At 37.1% G+C, this 15,151-nt stretch overlaps 1 protein-coding gene across 3 annotated transcripts in view; it reads right to left on the reverse strand.

The window, feature by feature from the left end:
• Oatp74D (Organic anion transporting polypeptide 74D) overlaps positions 1-15,151 on the reverse strand; it is a 905,484-nt gene that overhangs the window by 210,023 nt on the left and 680,310 nt on the right. For all 3 annotated transcript variants that reach the window (XM_069818960.1, XM_069818962.1, XM_069818961.1), the window contains one exon: positions 1,121-2,322. In XM_069818960.1, the coding sequence (XP_069675061.1) occupies positions 1,121-2,282 (1,162 nt within the window). In that variant the 5' untranslated portion in view covers positions 2,283-2,322. The remainder of the gene's footprint in view (positions 1-1,120; positions 2,323-15,151) is intronic.

A 15,151-nucleotide genomic window follows, 5' to 3' on the forward strand; every position in this document is an offset into this window, starting at 1 on the left:
GTTATTACATGAAGTGGTATTTAAAAGCTTTGACAAACGTTTTCACCATAACCATTGCATCTTCAGGTCACATTAAAAGAGAACATAGTAGCACATAATGGACACTTAAAAAATTCAGGTTAACACAATCGTTAAAAAGTTAAAAACTTTTACATTAAAATTACATGTGTTAACTTCATGCTACATGTAATTTTAGTTGCATATGCTCAGATTGCCTACCAGATCAGTTTTTAACTTTTTAACGATTGTGTTAACCTGAATATTTTAAGTGTTCATTATGTGTTACTATGTTCTCTTTTAATGTGACCTGAAGATGCCATGGTTATAGTGAAAACGTTTGTCAAAGCTTTTAAATACCACTTCATGTAATAACATAAAGGTTCAACGTGTGTACTATTGATAAGTAATTTGACTATAAAAAACCTACACCATTTGATTGATACTATACTTATCGGACCCAACATGCCTTTAAAATTGCTAAGGATGTCAGTCTAAAGGAAATACCCCAGGTATTAATATTTCTGTTAGAAACTGAGTTGACTTCAGGGCCACAGCGCAGCTAGAAATCCTGCCCAGGAACCTTGCACCTAGAATGGACAACACAGATTTACAAACCAGATGCTAAATTATCAGCCAAGTACAAGACGAATGAGAAAGCTGCTCAAGATATTTTCTGGAAGTTGCGCTGAATAAGAAACACCAATTTGTGAGCTATGTTTAGCGTTGCAAGGTTCTAATGGAAGAACCGACTTATGATAATTCCGTAATGTCCATTTTTGAACTTCCTTTTATCCGCTACCTGCTTGGTTCAGGCAATACAAATGACTCAGTCACCTCTTCGGCGCCACAAGGCAAGTCAGGGCTGAGTTGCCATGTAGATCCAAAGCTTAACGTCGTTTTATAAACACTTCCGCGTTTATCAGTAATGAACACATAATCTTTGCCAGCTTGCGTGAGGGGAAAGGCCATACTGCTAGCTACAACACTGCGCTATGGCCATGTACCGTCCACGTGCTTCGCTAGAAACGTAAGAAATCGATTCTTTCATTGCGTTCGGAGTAGTATTTTCTCAGACGTACAAAATCGTTGGTGTTTTCATAATATTGGAAATTAAACTCACCGAAGTAGAGCGGAGACTCTCTACTGGCCACGTTGTCGTCAATGTACGGAATCCCCAAAGTGTATACCGCAGTCTGTCCCATGCCGACGCCAAGTAGACTGATGAAGAAGATGGCCAGCACAATGGTGGTGTGTTTGGACTTAGTCCTCCTCTCGGCCAGGAAGTCATCTTTGCACACTGCCGGTGGAACGATGGTGGATCCAGTCATGTTCATGCCATTGTGGATGACAGAGGGTCCCTGATCGGGATGAGACGACCTGCATATATTGGGCAGAATGGGCTCTGAGGTGTTATCCCCATACGGACTCCCCACTGTCGAAGTCAGGCCTCCGAACAATATGTCGTTGGTGTGGATCAGCTGTTTCCCGAACAGGAAATGAGGCAAGGAACATGTGAAGGACGACACCGCGAACAGAACCATACCCCAAGCGATCCACTTTGGTCTATGGCCTTGACCTCCGTAATACGTCAACAACAGGGACGAACCGATCTGTCCGATTTCTGTAGCACTCATGATTATACCCGTCGTTTTGGATTGGATTTGGAAAAGTTTCTCTATCGTAGTGATCACGCTTACGAAATACGTATAGTACATTCCTTGGAGAACCCATGTAATACAAAACGTCACTAGGAAGGCCTGTTTGGAAGCGAATATTTGCATCCACTTTGGTGCGCAAGGTCCTAACCCGCATTCCATATCCTCGGCCCTACCACCGTCTAAGTCTCTACCATCCTCCTCGTCGTCGTCTTCAGTACCTGAGGAACACCGCACTTTGTTCAAGATCATCGCACCTGCCTCACCAACAGGATGTCCGTTCACTTTGACACTGCCGTTGTGCATCGGAACTTTACCGTTCTTGTTGCTCACCACGACGCCGGCGCCGTTGTTGTTGCTCTTGTTGGTGTCGTTGTCAAGCATTGCCGCCGTCTCCTTCACCGGGTCTTCCGCCTTGTCTTGGATGATGTCTCGTCTCTGAAGTTGAGCTGCGACATCCCAGAAGGTACCGTTGCCTTTTAACCTGTCGTCGGAGTCGATTATAGTGCCCTTGACGTTATCGCTGATGAGCGTTGTTGAAGCGTCCACGGAGAGTGAACCCATGTCTTCTGGACACAGAGAGTTGTCATCCGGTGCTCGAGAATAGCGGGCTCGCCACTTGCCCATCTGGCAACGAGTGCTTCCAGATTAGCAAATCCCGGTCCACCTGCAACAATACAACCACACTACATTAATACAAAGTCACAGTATCACTGAAGAATTTCTTGTGAGACAATTTCAACGAAAACCCAGTAAATTTAGAGAATGAATGCTTAACAGCTATGGTATTGTGGGTTCGGAAGAATCATAGGGTACTGGTCATAATTAATATTTAATCGAGGTGTTCTGCTAGTCCAGGGATACAGAACTGGCGAGAGAAGGGTGGAAATCAGGGGTAAAGCGTTGGTTCCCCGTCCACAATCCACCGGCGTTGAATGACGTATCTGTGGCCCGTACGCAATCACAGAAGACAGACACTGAATACAAATCCCCTCCCCTACCAAGTCAATGACGTGGGGATGGAAGGAAGGGCTGAGTGACGTATTCCGATGAGTGACGTAACGACACAATTTTCGCCCAGTTCTGCAAGCCTGTGATAGTCCATGATCACTTCGCAGCTCAAGGTAGGTTTTTATCTCTTCATATTCATACCGATTTAAAATTCATTGCGGTGTAAAGGAGGATTATATTATATTTTGACCAACATTAGATAGGCATACAATGAAAGTCTCCCTGGTCGTATGGTTAGCAGGACCAACGCTGAGACAACAGAGGTCAGCACATGACAAGGACAAACACTCAGTTCCGTGGACGGAAGATAAATCCCTTCCATTATTCACACCAGGAATAGACAAACGAACCGCTTGAATGGAAAACACGTACGCTATTCACAGAGACGGACTAGGCGTACAATATGAATTCTTTATAGATTAGAAGGACTGAAACGCAAAACTAATGGCTATAAATATTAGCGTCGTGCATTACAGGCGATATGTTCGGTTCAAATTTGTCGAGTATGGCGAAGTTCGATATTCGCCGATGTTCACTCTGCAGAAGGAGACCTGTCGTGTTTGTTACACCTTGTTATAAAAATATTCGCTGTTCTGCACTCTCACCCCTTCATGTTTTAACCGCATAAGGATTTTAGCATAGATCTTGCGATTAGTTTTTGATATGAAATAAAACGAAGTTTGTAATGTCTTGGTTATTTCTCTCATGTTCGAACATTGCAGGATACTAATAAATATATCGTCATTGCCACCATCACCATCATCATAATTACCACTACCATCACCATCACGTATTTCCATTACGCCTATCCAGCTAAGTTTATGCACCTAGAACGATATTATGCAAGATCTTACCATAAAGTCATCATGGCACAATGGCTCCACTTAAAGACAATGGTCTTTCAGGGGTGAGCTAAAGTTTTATCTTTTATATTATATTTTATGTTACAATTATTAGCAAAATAAATACAAATGAAGAGTTCGCGGGAAAAATGATGAATGTCACAGTTTTGTTAAGGTTGATGTAATTATCTAATTCATGGATCACTACGAAATTTAATGTTGTTCTTATGAAAAATGGTAAAAAGGAGAATTATCAACACGAATACAGTAATCCTTTCGTTTATTTTGTATAGAAACAGCACTACATCTTGCAGTTATAGACTCAATTAGATCACTATCTAATCCTTAACAGAAATGTGACATTCATCGTTTTTCCCGCGAACTCTTCAAATACAAATGCAACAAAGCAAGTCATAGTCGAAAATTTCGTGCGTATTGCTATTACCAAAACAATGCGGTCCATACCAATATACTGTACGTAGTCCAATTTAGGGACTTTTTTTTATCCTTGTTAAAGTTCAGTTTGTTACTTTTTATGTAAGTTCAACCTTACACATTATTACACATGTGGTGGGATATACGTTACATGTGGTCGGCGCGATGCCAGAACTTATGTAGCAATAATAAACTGAAAACATTAGATACAAGAAAAGATATGTCACAGCCTAAATAAAACGAAGAATCGTTTCTAAATCTTTCCTACCCGGAACAACGCTGTTCAATCTTAAGTACGATTGATCTTGTAACTGTGGCAAAAAAAAACCGTTGAAGGATTCGGAGGGGGGGAAAAAGCGGTAAGAATGTATCCCGGAAGTTATTTTGTTAGAAAGTAGCCCTGTAAGCGAGAAAAACATGAAGATATTATTAAAAGTGACAAATAGTTAAATTATAGTCGGTGTATAATTAGACTTTAATATAATTGAAAGGGAGTTTTATGATACTGACAATACGTAAATTAAATTGGTTTCATTTACATAAATATAATTATAACAGTAGTGATTAGATATCAGATTCAAAAGCAAAATTCATGCTGCACATGACAGTTTGAAATACACCAGGCACCGGAAAATTGCATTTCGTGAAACAGCGCCTGAACTCTGACGTAAGTTCCAAGTGACAACACCCCTCTTCCCGCTCCACCCCTTCGTCTAGCGTTGTCTGTACTGTCAGCAGTGGCTCATTCTGTTATCCAGTACTATCTGAATGGTGATTTGGCGTTCATAACATATATTTCTGAACAGCTGCAGAAACTAAACTGCCAGCTTCAAGGGCGTGATCAGAACATAGTTGACATGTATAACGCGGTGAAATCTTTTTCCATGATGATAAACGTTTGGAAAGTGAAATTGAAAGAAAATGAGTTTCATCATTTTTCTTGTCTGAAGTCACTTTAAAATGTTTCTGATTCAAGAATGGATAAATACTGCAGGATTCTGGAAACATTACTTTCAGAATTTAGAGTAAGACGGTTTTGTGATTTTAAACAAATTCAAATTATTTCTCTCTATTTGCAAATCCTTTTAACACACCCATTCTGAAGGCAGAATTGGAAATATTAAGTTACAGGTCACGGTGAAATACCCCAAAGATTATTCCTGATGAAATTCTATCATACCAACGCTCTACCAACTGAGCTACCCGGGAACTCTACCCGACACCGATCCAATTTTTCCCTCTATATCCACAGACCTCAAAGTGGGCTGACAACGTCAAGCAACCAACTTCGAGTGCACACTAACTCCGTGTGACTTAAATTGTGGTTTTTTGTTAACGAACAGTGACGTGTATTATGCAAATCAAGATTTCAGGTATAACTCCCTGTAAAGTTGATTTGAGTTATACCTGAAATCTTGATTTGAAATTCCATCAGTTTACTCGACTGGGCTTGAAGCTTATCAATTCCTCTCATATAACTCTATCTTACTTTTATAAAATATGTGCCTAGTGTTAACAGGCAACGTCTGTAGTATCCTCTGTGTATAGTAACACGAAGCAAGTTTTAACGTTATTATTCGAGAGTCAGTAGGATAAAACGGACAGCTTTGCGCATAATTTTGTCGTTTTTGGATGCTAATAACTAAATATCTACAGCGTATTTACAGGAACATGTAATATGTATCCAAAAATGATGTTTATTTTATACCAAAAATAAAATTCTACATTGTTTAAACAATAAAAATTTTTCAGTTGTATCAGGATATGAAGATTATTTTTATAAGCTTTATCTTTTAAAGATTCTCAGAGATAAACATTACTTGAGGGATAGGTCGGGAGATCAAGGAGGCCACACATTTCTACTGGTAGTTCCACCATCTAACACAACTTCGCCCACAGAATAGTCGCCTGCATGTCTGTCACAGAATCTGTAAAGATTGAACCAAACTTATTGCGAGTAAATACGTTAATAATGCGACATTTGTAAAAATGAAATCCGTTTTGACCCAAATCTTACGGTTGCTGACACCATGACGTAATAACCTTAAAAACTGCAAGCACAGATAAATATGTTTACAGGAAGCAGCTGACAAGTAAACATTCTGATGGAGACAGATAAAAAAGTTATTTTTTTTTCTTCCACCATGTTAATAATGTCAAAAGAAGTGCTTATACAAATTTTGGCCACTCGATCGCAATTCCGAGACCTTCCAGAAAGTGATTTTCCCTGGGGCCGTTTACAGAAGAAAAGCATAATTGCATGGAAAGATTTATTGACAGATACAGAAATTGTTGCGCTATTTATCAACATCACTGGATCTGATGGAAACAATTTTTGTATCCTTGTGTCGTAGAAGTCAACCGCTTGGGATCGGAGCCGGCGTTTGACAGCCGTCTGCATCTCTCTGTTGATCCAATGATATGACAAATGTTTCAATTCCGTTGGGAAATATGTTGAAAAATAGCTCAATAATTGATCTGTCTGTTTCAGTAAAGTTTTCCAATGAAATTGTGTTTTCTTTTTGCTAACAGAACTTATTTTTTTACGGCCTTCGTAATTGCGGTCGAGTGGCCAAAATTTGTATAAGCACTTCTTTTGACATTATTAACATGGTGGAAGAAAAATATTTTAACTTATTTATCTGCCCCCATCAGAATGTTTGCTTGTGAGCAGAGACTTCATAGGAAAAGAAAACACGGAGAGAAAGACATTTCCTAAACTAATAATAATGTACCCTAACAAGAAAGACTAATGCCGAATACGCAGTGCTCAAGCAAAAACACTACAATTATCTACGACCTCTCTCCCTACACCTTGTTAAATCATAAATAATTATAATGAAGCCAATGAATACTTTCAAAAAGACGTTATTGATAATGAATTCATGCAACTTATATGAAACAGATTTTGTATTGTGAATGATCTGAAAAAAATGTAATTGTATTAGAGTAGGAAAGACTAAAGAATGCTGGGTTTGCAGTGAAAAACCTGCCCTTAGGGAGAACACTGAATGAAAAAAAAAATGTATTAGAGTTTCCAGAGATGGATGTTACTCAGTTTTACGCTGTCATTCATTCATTCATTCATTTTATTCCATAGATCTTACATGAGCAATGAAGCTTTAAGATGTGGAACAAGTCAAAATTTTACAATAATTACAATTACAATTTTTACAAATTTTTATAGTTTTACAATTTAGTAATTTTCTACAATTTTTACAATTTTGTGCAATCTTTTACAATATTATTGCGAGATGTAGTGAGATGAGGTGAGGTCCGAGGATTCGCCAAAATATTACCCGGCATTTGCCTTTTGGTTGGGAAAAACCTCGGAAAAACCCAACCAGGTAATCAAATCAAAGGGGTTGATGCCGAGGACTCGCCATAGACCATCCGGCTTCAGTCCCACGGCTGTGGAAAATCTCGGAAGAAACCAAAGACCAAAAGGGGATCCAACCCAAACCCGAACACAGCTCCGGATCAGCAGCCCAGCGAGTCTGTCGACTGAGCTACAGCGATGGCTCTACTAAAAGTATACAATACTTAGCCAATCAGATTATTACATTTACAAACGCAAACGATCATTCATAAGTTAATCCTGGACAGTAACTAAATAGTCAAATTGCTTATCAAAATCACAGTGCTATAGGTCTAATTAGCAAAATAGTACAACATAAACACTGTAAATGTTGTAATATTTTGCTAATTATAGCATTGTGATTTTGATAAGCAATTTGACGGACATACCTATTCAATTTTGCAAAAGAGCTTATCGGACCCACACATCATGTTCATCAAAGTTTCCTATTTCTTCTTGTGACTATTTCGTTTATATGACGTCATTCCATTTTCGACCAATGAAGTGTAATGAAATTTTGAATTCCAACCAATCACAGTCAGACTTTGCGATAATTTCTGCAGCTAGATTTATCGCTATCAATTTATCGCATGGTCGTTCTTTTGTTTAGTCGTTGTCGCCAACTGTTTGCCCGTAAATTGATGATCATGAATACATTAAGATGCAACTACACGGTTAAACTTTTCTTTCAACTTTAAAGCAATGAATGCAAGTTGGATATTTAATATTAATTAATATATTTACGCAGTGAAGACCACTTTCAAAACGGCGCACCATGTAGACACAAAATCTTTATGCATCTTAATTGAACGTACGGTTTAAACTTGATTCTTTCAATATTCTTCCCAAATTGCACGCATACGCGATTGGAAAATTGAACTGTGTAGATGCAGCTTTAGTTCCGTTACACACTACAGCGAGAATGCGTTTGTCGAGCTATAAAAAAAATGCTTTCGTGTAACACTCATTGCAAGTAACGGTCGAAACAAGGCACGGCTGACATTGGATCTGCTTCCACAGGTAGGCCTAATGTAACCTATAAAATTGTAGCCTATAACATTTCTATTGAAATTAAACAATTAATAGATGTTCAAATTTATGTAACATCATCGCATATCAAACTCAAAGACCTTGCATAGTAATAATGTCTTTGATCAAACTGCCTTTCGTATGGCGTAATAAAATTCGTGATTTAATTAGGCCTATCTATACAGAGATGGCTTCACTGTGTAGCAACATGTCTCGCTGTGAATAATAAGCATTGGTATATAGCTGTCCTCACTGTTATTGTTAAATTAAATTATGATTTCAGCAGATAATGAAAATGTATTTGTTATAATAATAATAAGAGAAAAGTACAGTACATATAATTAACATTGTTAAACCTGTATTTTGCTTTTCACAATTGGCATTACTGAATAATAACATCGAATTTCTTTATTGCAATAATCGATATTCATCTACGAGTATTTCAACTTCACAATGTCTGAATAGGTTAAGTATTCGTTAATATACAATTATTAATATTTTGTGATTGAATTTTAGGGATATATTATTTAAATTTTTATTTTATTCACGAAATAGTCCTAATAAATGTCACTCGAGGTCTGAGATTTCCCAGATAAATCCACTCGCTTCGCTCGTGGATTTATCGGCAGATCTCAGACCTCTCGTGACATTACTACAGATAATATTGTTATAATTCTATTTTTACTTCGCTCAACTCTGACTTTTATGTAATTATTATTTGATTTCATCATTACGAAACTTGCTCTCAGTTTCATTCATGCAACTAAACAATAATTATTGTGCATTAAATCCATACACGTTCACCAGTCTACAATTTATTCTTTATTCCACTCTTGAGATCAACTACGGCCATCCATAAGAATCACGCCTTTCATTCGAAATCTCGATTGGGTTGGTTATTTTTATGCAACTCGTATGATGCTATATTACACACCAAGGTCAAGAAAAAGTTTGGCCTCGACCGAGTATATAAAAAAATCCACCCGCCATATCCTCACCCACACAGTACAAAACAACAACAATAATTAAAATCGTGACGAAGATTTTTATTATAACGGACTTATATAAGGAATTCGCAAAGAAAAAAGAATTAAGTCTAGAGGGCGGATTAGCAAAACCGGATATTCGGGTATCTGGACTGTGTAATTTCGAGCTATAAAGTAAAGATGGCATCTTCTCTTGCACCTTTGCCAGTAGAGTCGTTGACACGTTACATTTCGTGACCTGGAACAATAATTTTGTTCACTTTTTTTTTAGCCTTTGTTTTCGTTACTTTCGATCTTGTTATATTGGCTCAATAGAAACAGCCCATCTCCTCCGATATATGTTATACTTTCTGCGTAATAAAAAGCGGGAGATCAAAAGAAAGCCTTTTTTTTACCAATAGTTCATAATTAAAAAAAAAAAACGAGACACAGACTCTGACTCTGCAGCTCATAAGAACTTTAACCTTGGTATTTCGTAAAATGGTATAAGTTAGCAAGATGCAAATTTAACTTCGAGTCCTTTAGTTTTAAAATTTTGAAATAGTAAAACTGTACGTTTATCACAATGGTCCGTACAGACGACCAGAAAATCGTTAAAAATTACGTACAATTAAAAAAAAATACATCTTATTAAATACGAGTATATTGCTAATTCTAGAAATAGGTACAATATATAAGAGTCAGCTTAATTTTATATCAATCGAGCTCATTAATTGTGTCGTTGATAGGGTTGCTTATTTACGACCTAATTTTGAATACTAGATTCTTCCGGCATTACTTGATGGTTTAAAAGTAATAACACAACAGGCTAGATTAATTTTAAACTTTAGAAATTCAGTGTGTTACCGGGCGAGCAAATTATCTCCCGACCGGAAAGCGCCAACATTGTCTATCGGCTAGCACGCTCCCACAAGTTTGTTACGAGACAGTGCAGCATCTGTGTTTGGACAAACCACGAACTATTATACACCATTAATGTGAAATATTAAAGATTAGCAGTTAAAACATGATTTATTCGCCCCAGTTAAGAAAATAGATACTAAAACTGTTAGCCGCCTTATTAAAATTTTTTTGGCATCCGCGTCACTCTCTACAGCTCCTTTTGGCAAATGAAGACGATGATTCCTGGATGTTATTTTTCAGCTCTTTTTTTCAGGATATGTGAATTACACTTTACTTTTTTAAGTGCTTCAGAGATAAAAGTCACTAGTTAGGTCAGGAGATCGAGGAGGCCATACATTCCTACTGATAATTCTATTATCTAACACTAGTGAAGTTCGACCATAGGATAGTCGCTTGTATGTGCTGTCGCAGAATTCTGTTGGAAAAAGGCACTCCCCAAAATCTCCTTTCCTAACTTGAGCCAGTAAATGACGTTTTAACTGCTTATACTTAATCGTAATTGGTATAAATTATTTGTGGGTTGTCGAAAAATCGATACTGTATATTTTCCGTAACCAGCGTGCGTCAGCGTACACACCATTATATAATTTTCAGATTTCCGATTTGGAGATAATTTACTCACCCAGTATATTGGCAAGTGCGTGTAATTAAGTTTTGATATAATTATATTCTCGAATTAAAAGTATTAGTGCAATTTTGAAAAATCACGCGCCTATAAATTGTAAGATATAAACGTAAATGCCACAAATATTTCGTAGTGTCATATCTATGTTATGAAGGATGTGGTACAACATAAATTACTCAGACAATCAGCTCCAAAATAATTATTTCAGTTTTATTACTCTCCTGAAAAAGTAGTTTTTTGACTTAGTTAGTTTTGGAATCCACCTCTTCAATTAATCACTGCGAAACGAGTGTACTTAGAAAATACGCTATGTGTCACCTTCGTAACACCGATTATTATTATAAAAAATGGACATGAAGAAAACACAGGACATCTTGACAACCGAAAGACATCAGTCACCTAGAACCTAGACGAAAATCGAACCTACGATCGCTTCTTTCACGAATCACCAAAGCCCTGCCTCAACCGTTGCACGATATTACAATGCTGATGTAAAAGCCATTACTTGAAGACGAGTGTGTTTGTGCATAATGAAGTGTCCGGCGAGACGACTTGCTGCACTTGAGAGGCTGCAGCGCTGTCTCGTAACCATGGCAACAGACGGATGGATGGTGGAACACAAACCTAAACAAGTCACACCCTTCTTTCTTGCAATCGTTGATGCAGACCGGCGTCACATTATCTTATGACCCCGTCATAATGGGCAGTTTCAGTCGTCTGGGTCACGCTAATGACTGTAAAGGGAGGTACCGTGGCAGCGAGTCAGAAAAATTGCATTTCCACGCTACTTTACTGAACTTCTGTGTAACTGAATTCGTATAATGTCAAGTTCACATTTCTATGGGATATAATCACTCTACAATCATCTTCCAAAGCTCAAGTGTACATAGTTAAGAAATTCAACACATATCGGTATAGTTTTGATTCCAACTCAGGGACTGAATGAATGTGTAGCTCTATACCTCATCTTGAATTTCTTCTGTATTTATGTAGAAGGTCGTATTTTTTTCCTTTATAAGGAGAAGGGGTGCACAGGCTACCACAGCAGCCTCGAATGCTTAAACGTACAGAAGTGGCAAAAAAACCGGACCGACCCTTGTAGCTGATTTCAGAGCCTTGTTCACTCCAGAGAATAATAGGTTGGTAACTAAGACTTTTCGCTTGCAGCGATATTTTACTACTTAATTAGCTTATTATTCCCAGAACATGAATTTTACCAGCAATCGAAAAGTATTGGGAATAAATTTGAATAAGGAACAGAAAAAAGTTTCCTTCCCAGGCAGGATTCGAACCATGAAAGTCTTAGTTACCAGTCTATCGTGCTCTGGAGTGAACAAGGCTCTGAAATCAGCTACAAGTGTCGGTCCGGTTTTTTTTTGCCACTACTCTACATTATCATTTCTTAATATTAGTAAAGTTGTTTAAGTTCGAACGACTGATTTCTTTTACACCCGTCCTTCTGTACTGAAATTAATGGTTTTGTTCTCTCTTATCTTAAAGGGCGCATTTTTTTCCTTTATGAGGAGAAGGGCTCAAAGGCTACCACAACAGCCTCGAATGGTTTAAGGGGAGATGTAGATCCAAACTGAGAAAAAAATCATATTTTCTAAAAACTACTCTAAAAATATTACATAGTGTTGGGAATCTCTCCACAAAATTTTACGGCCCAAATGTTAGTCTAAATGAGTTTTAAAATTTAAAGACCCATGGCTAGTTGAGTGCCACGCCCCTTCTCTGTGCACTAGTTATGCCTACTCGGCTTTTTTGATTTTTTAAAACGATTTTTCTTCTGGATTTAGAATAATTGATTTATCTTTCGTGTGCTATAACCAGTGCCTGTTGTTGTTCTTGTGGGCCATAAGAGGTAAAAAAAAAATAATCATGTGGCATGAATATTCAAACTTTACAACTTGTTATCCACAATACCCAATTTTCAATAAATAAGTAACATTTTCTCAGAAACTATTTCAGATAAAGTAATGAAATTTTGCACACACCTTTATTATTGCATAACGCAAATTTTCCTTCAGAAACTTTGTTTTTAGGTGAATATTTAAAGAACTTTAATTTGGCAAAGCAATAATATTTACAAAAAATACTACATTTTTGAAAATTTATTTTGAAAAAAAAAAACAATGGAAATTTTAAACTTTTGTCTGCAGGAATTTGTTACATATAATGTAAAGCAATTGTGTACAAAAGTTCAGAACCATATCTTTAATAGATCATGAGAAAATGTTCCTTATATTTTATGATATAAGGTTAGGTTAGGCAAGTTCGTAATTAGGCTTCCTGACATGGTGAGGTATTGTAATTAAGTATCATAATAGAGTCAGTCATTGTAAATACCTGTACCAAATTTCAATTGGATAGCTAAAAAATTGTGGAATCAGTGATTATTACAATAACAATGTATTTGAGCCTATGTCTCTCCTCTTAATTGTGCATTATCATTCCTTTAATATTATGAATGTTTTTGACGTCAAAACGGCTGATTTATTTGTACACGCGTCCGTCCTTTTCTACTTTAAAACTAGTAATGGGAGAGTCTACAATTAGCAAGCATGGTGCATCCATTAGACACGTCCATACGAGGTCGGACAATAAAGTAATCAAACTCGTTTAAGAAACACTTTTACTTGCATTTTTAACCAACTACAATGTGATCAACTTTAAAGTAGTTCCCTTGAGACTGCACATACTTATTCCAACATTGCTGCCACTGCTGGTAGCAGCTGTGAAACTCATCTTTTGAGACATTGTTTAATGCCTCGGCTACCTTTTGGACGTCTTCTGTTGTTTGAAAATGGGATCTTCTCACAACTAATTTCCCTTTTGGAAATAAGAATAAGTCGCATGGAGCAAGGCCAGGTGAATACGGAGGCTACAGCAGTGTTGAAACAGATCAGCAGTCACATTAATTTCTCCTTTCATCTCGCTGTTGCCCGGATATTTTTTGGAACCATTTTTGCACAAATTTTTCTCATGCCCAGGCCTTCAGTTAGAATGAGGCGAACAGTTTCCCTATTCATGTTCCATTCTTGTGCTATCATTTTGGCTGTTAATCGCCTATCAGTTCGTACAACTTCACGTATCCTGGCAATGTTGTCATCTGTCCGTGTAGTTGTTTGTGTTCATCTTCAACTTTCTTATGCCCTCGTTTGCCATTTTATGCCATCGAAAATCTTGTGCTCTTGACATCACTTCATTTCCAAAAGTTTTCTGAAGATTTCCATACGTTGTAGTGGCATTTTCACCGAGTTTGACACAAAAAGATGGCATACCGATGCGCGATATTACACGATTTCATTATATTGACGAGGAGCAAACACACAGCTCCACTAATCAAGCAGTTACTCCACACTTAAGGCTTTCAGAGAGATGCCAATTGGAATTCTAGTGCAGGGAGGACCAAGGTCAAAAAATCTCTGGTAGGAGGCTACAAGGTTGCCTCATTAGGTGAGAAAAAATGTCTCATTACTTTATTGTCCGACCTCGTATATTATGGTAGGGTAATAATAATAATAATAATAATAATAATAATAATAATAATAATAATCATTATCATCATCATCCTTGCATGTATTGGGTCTAGTGGCCAATACGGTCTCTTGCCAACGCTTGAACGATCTGCCCAAGGATCTCTTGCCCACAGGATGGTAATTTAAAATTTAGCGTGGAATTCTAGAACGAGGCATTCTGATGACATGTGATCTCCAGTTTTGTCTGTATATCTGTAGGTATTCCGTAGTCGGTTCAATCTGCAGTTCTTTCATAATATCAAAATTTCTAATGTGATCCATTCTCGTGTATCCCGCTGTGCGACGCATAAATCTCATTTCTGCCGCCGTTAATCTTTGTGAATCAATATTACGAATCGTCCAAGCTTCACTAACAAAACAGAGTATAGGTCTGGCCAATGTTTTATAAATTCTGGTGCGCGTGTGTTTTTGTACTAAGGTTGGTTTGAATATCTGATTAATTATCCCCATTCCTCTGTTGAATGTAATAATTTTCTCATTCAAATCTTTTTCTTCTTCATATGAAATTTGGTAACCGAGGTAACTAAAATTTTTAACTTGTTCGATGATCTTATTATTGATGCAAATCTTGCTATGGACTGGTTCCTTTCCTAAAAAAGCCATTACTTTAGATTTGTCAGTTGAAATTTCCATATTGAAATAATAATAATAATAATAATAATAATAATAATAATAATAATAATCATAATAATCATAATAATAATGTTCCTAAACTTAATTGTAAAATATTGCCATGTAAAAATATCCTATCGCTTATTGATTTTA

Source organism: Periplaneta americana, chromosome 2, assembly GCF_040183065.1.
Source record: "Periplaneta americana isolate PAMFEO1 chromosome 2, P.americana_PAMFEO1_priV1, whole genome shotgun sequence".
Lineage (NCBI taxonomy): Eukaryota > Metazoa > Arthropoda > Insecta > Blattodea > Blattidae > Periplaneta > Periplaneta americana.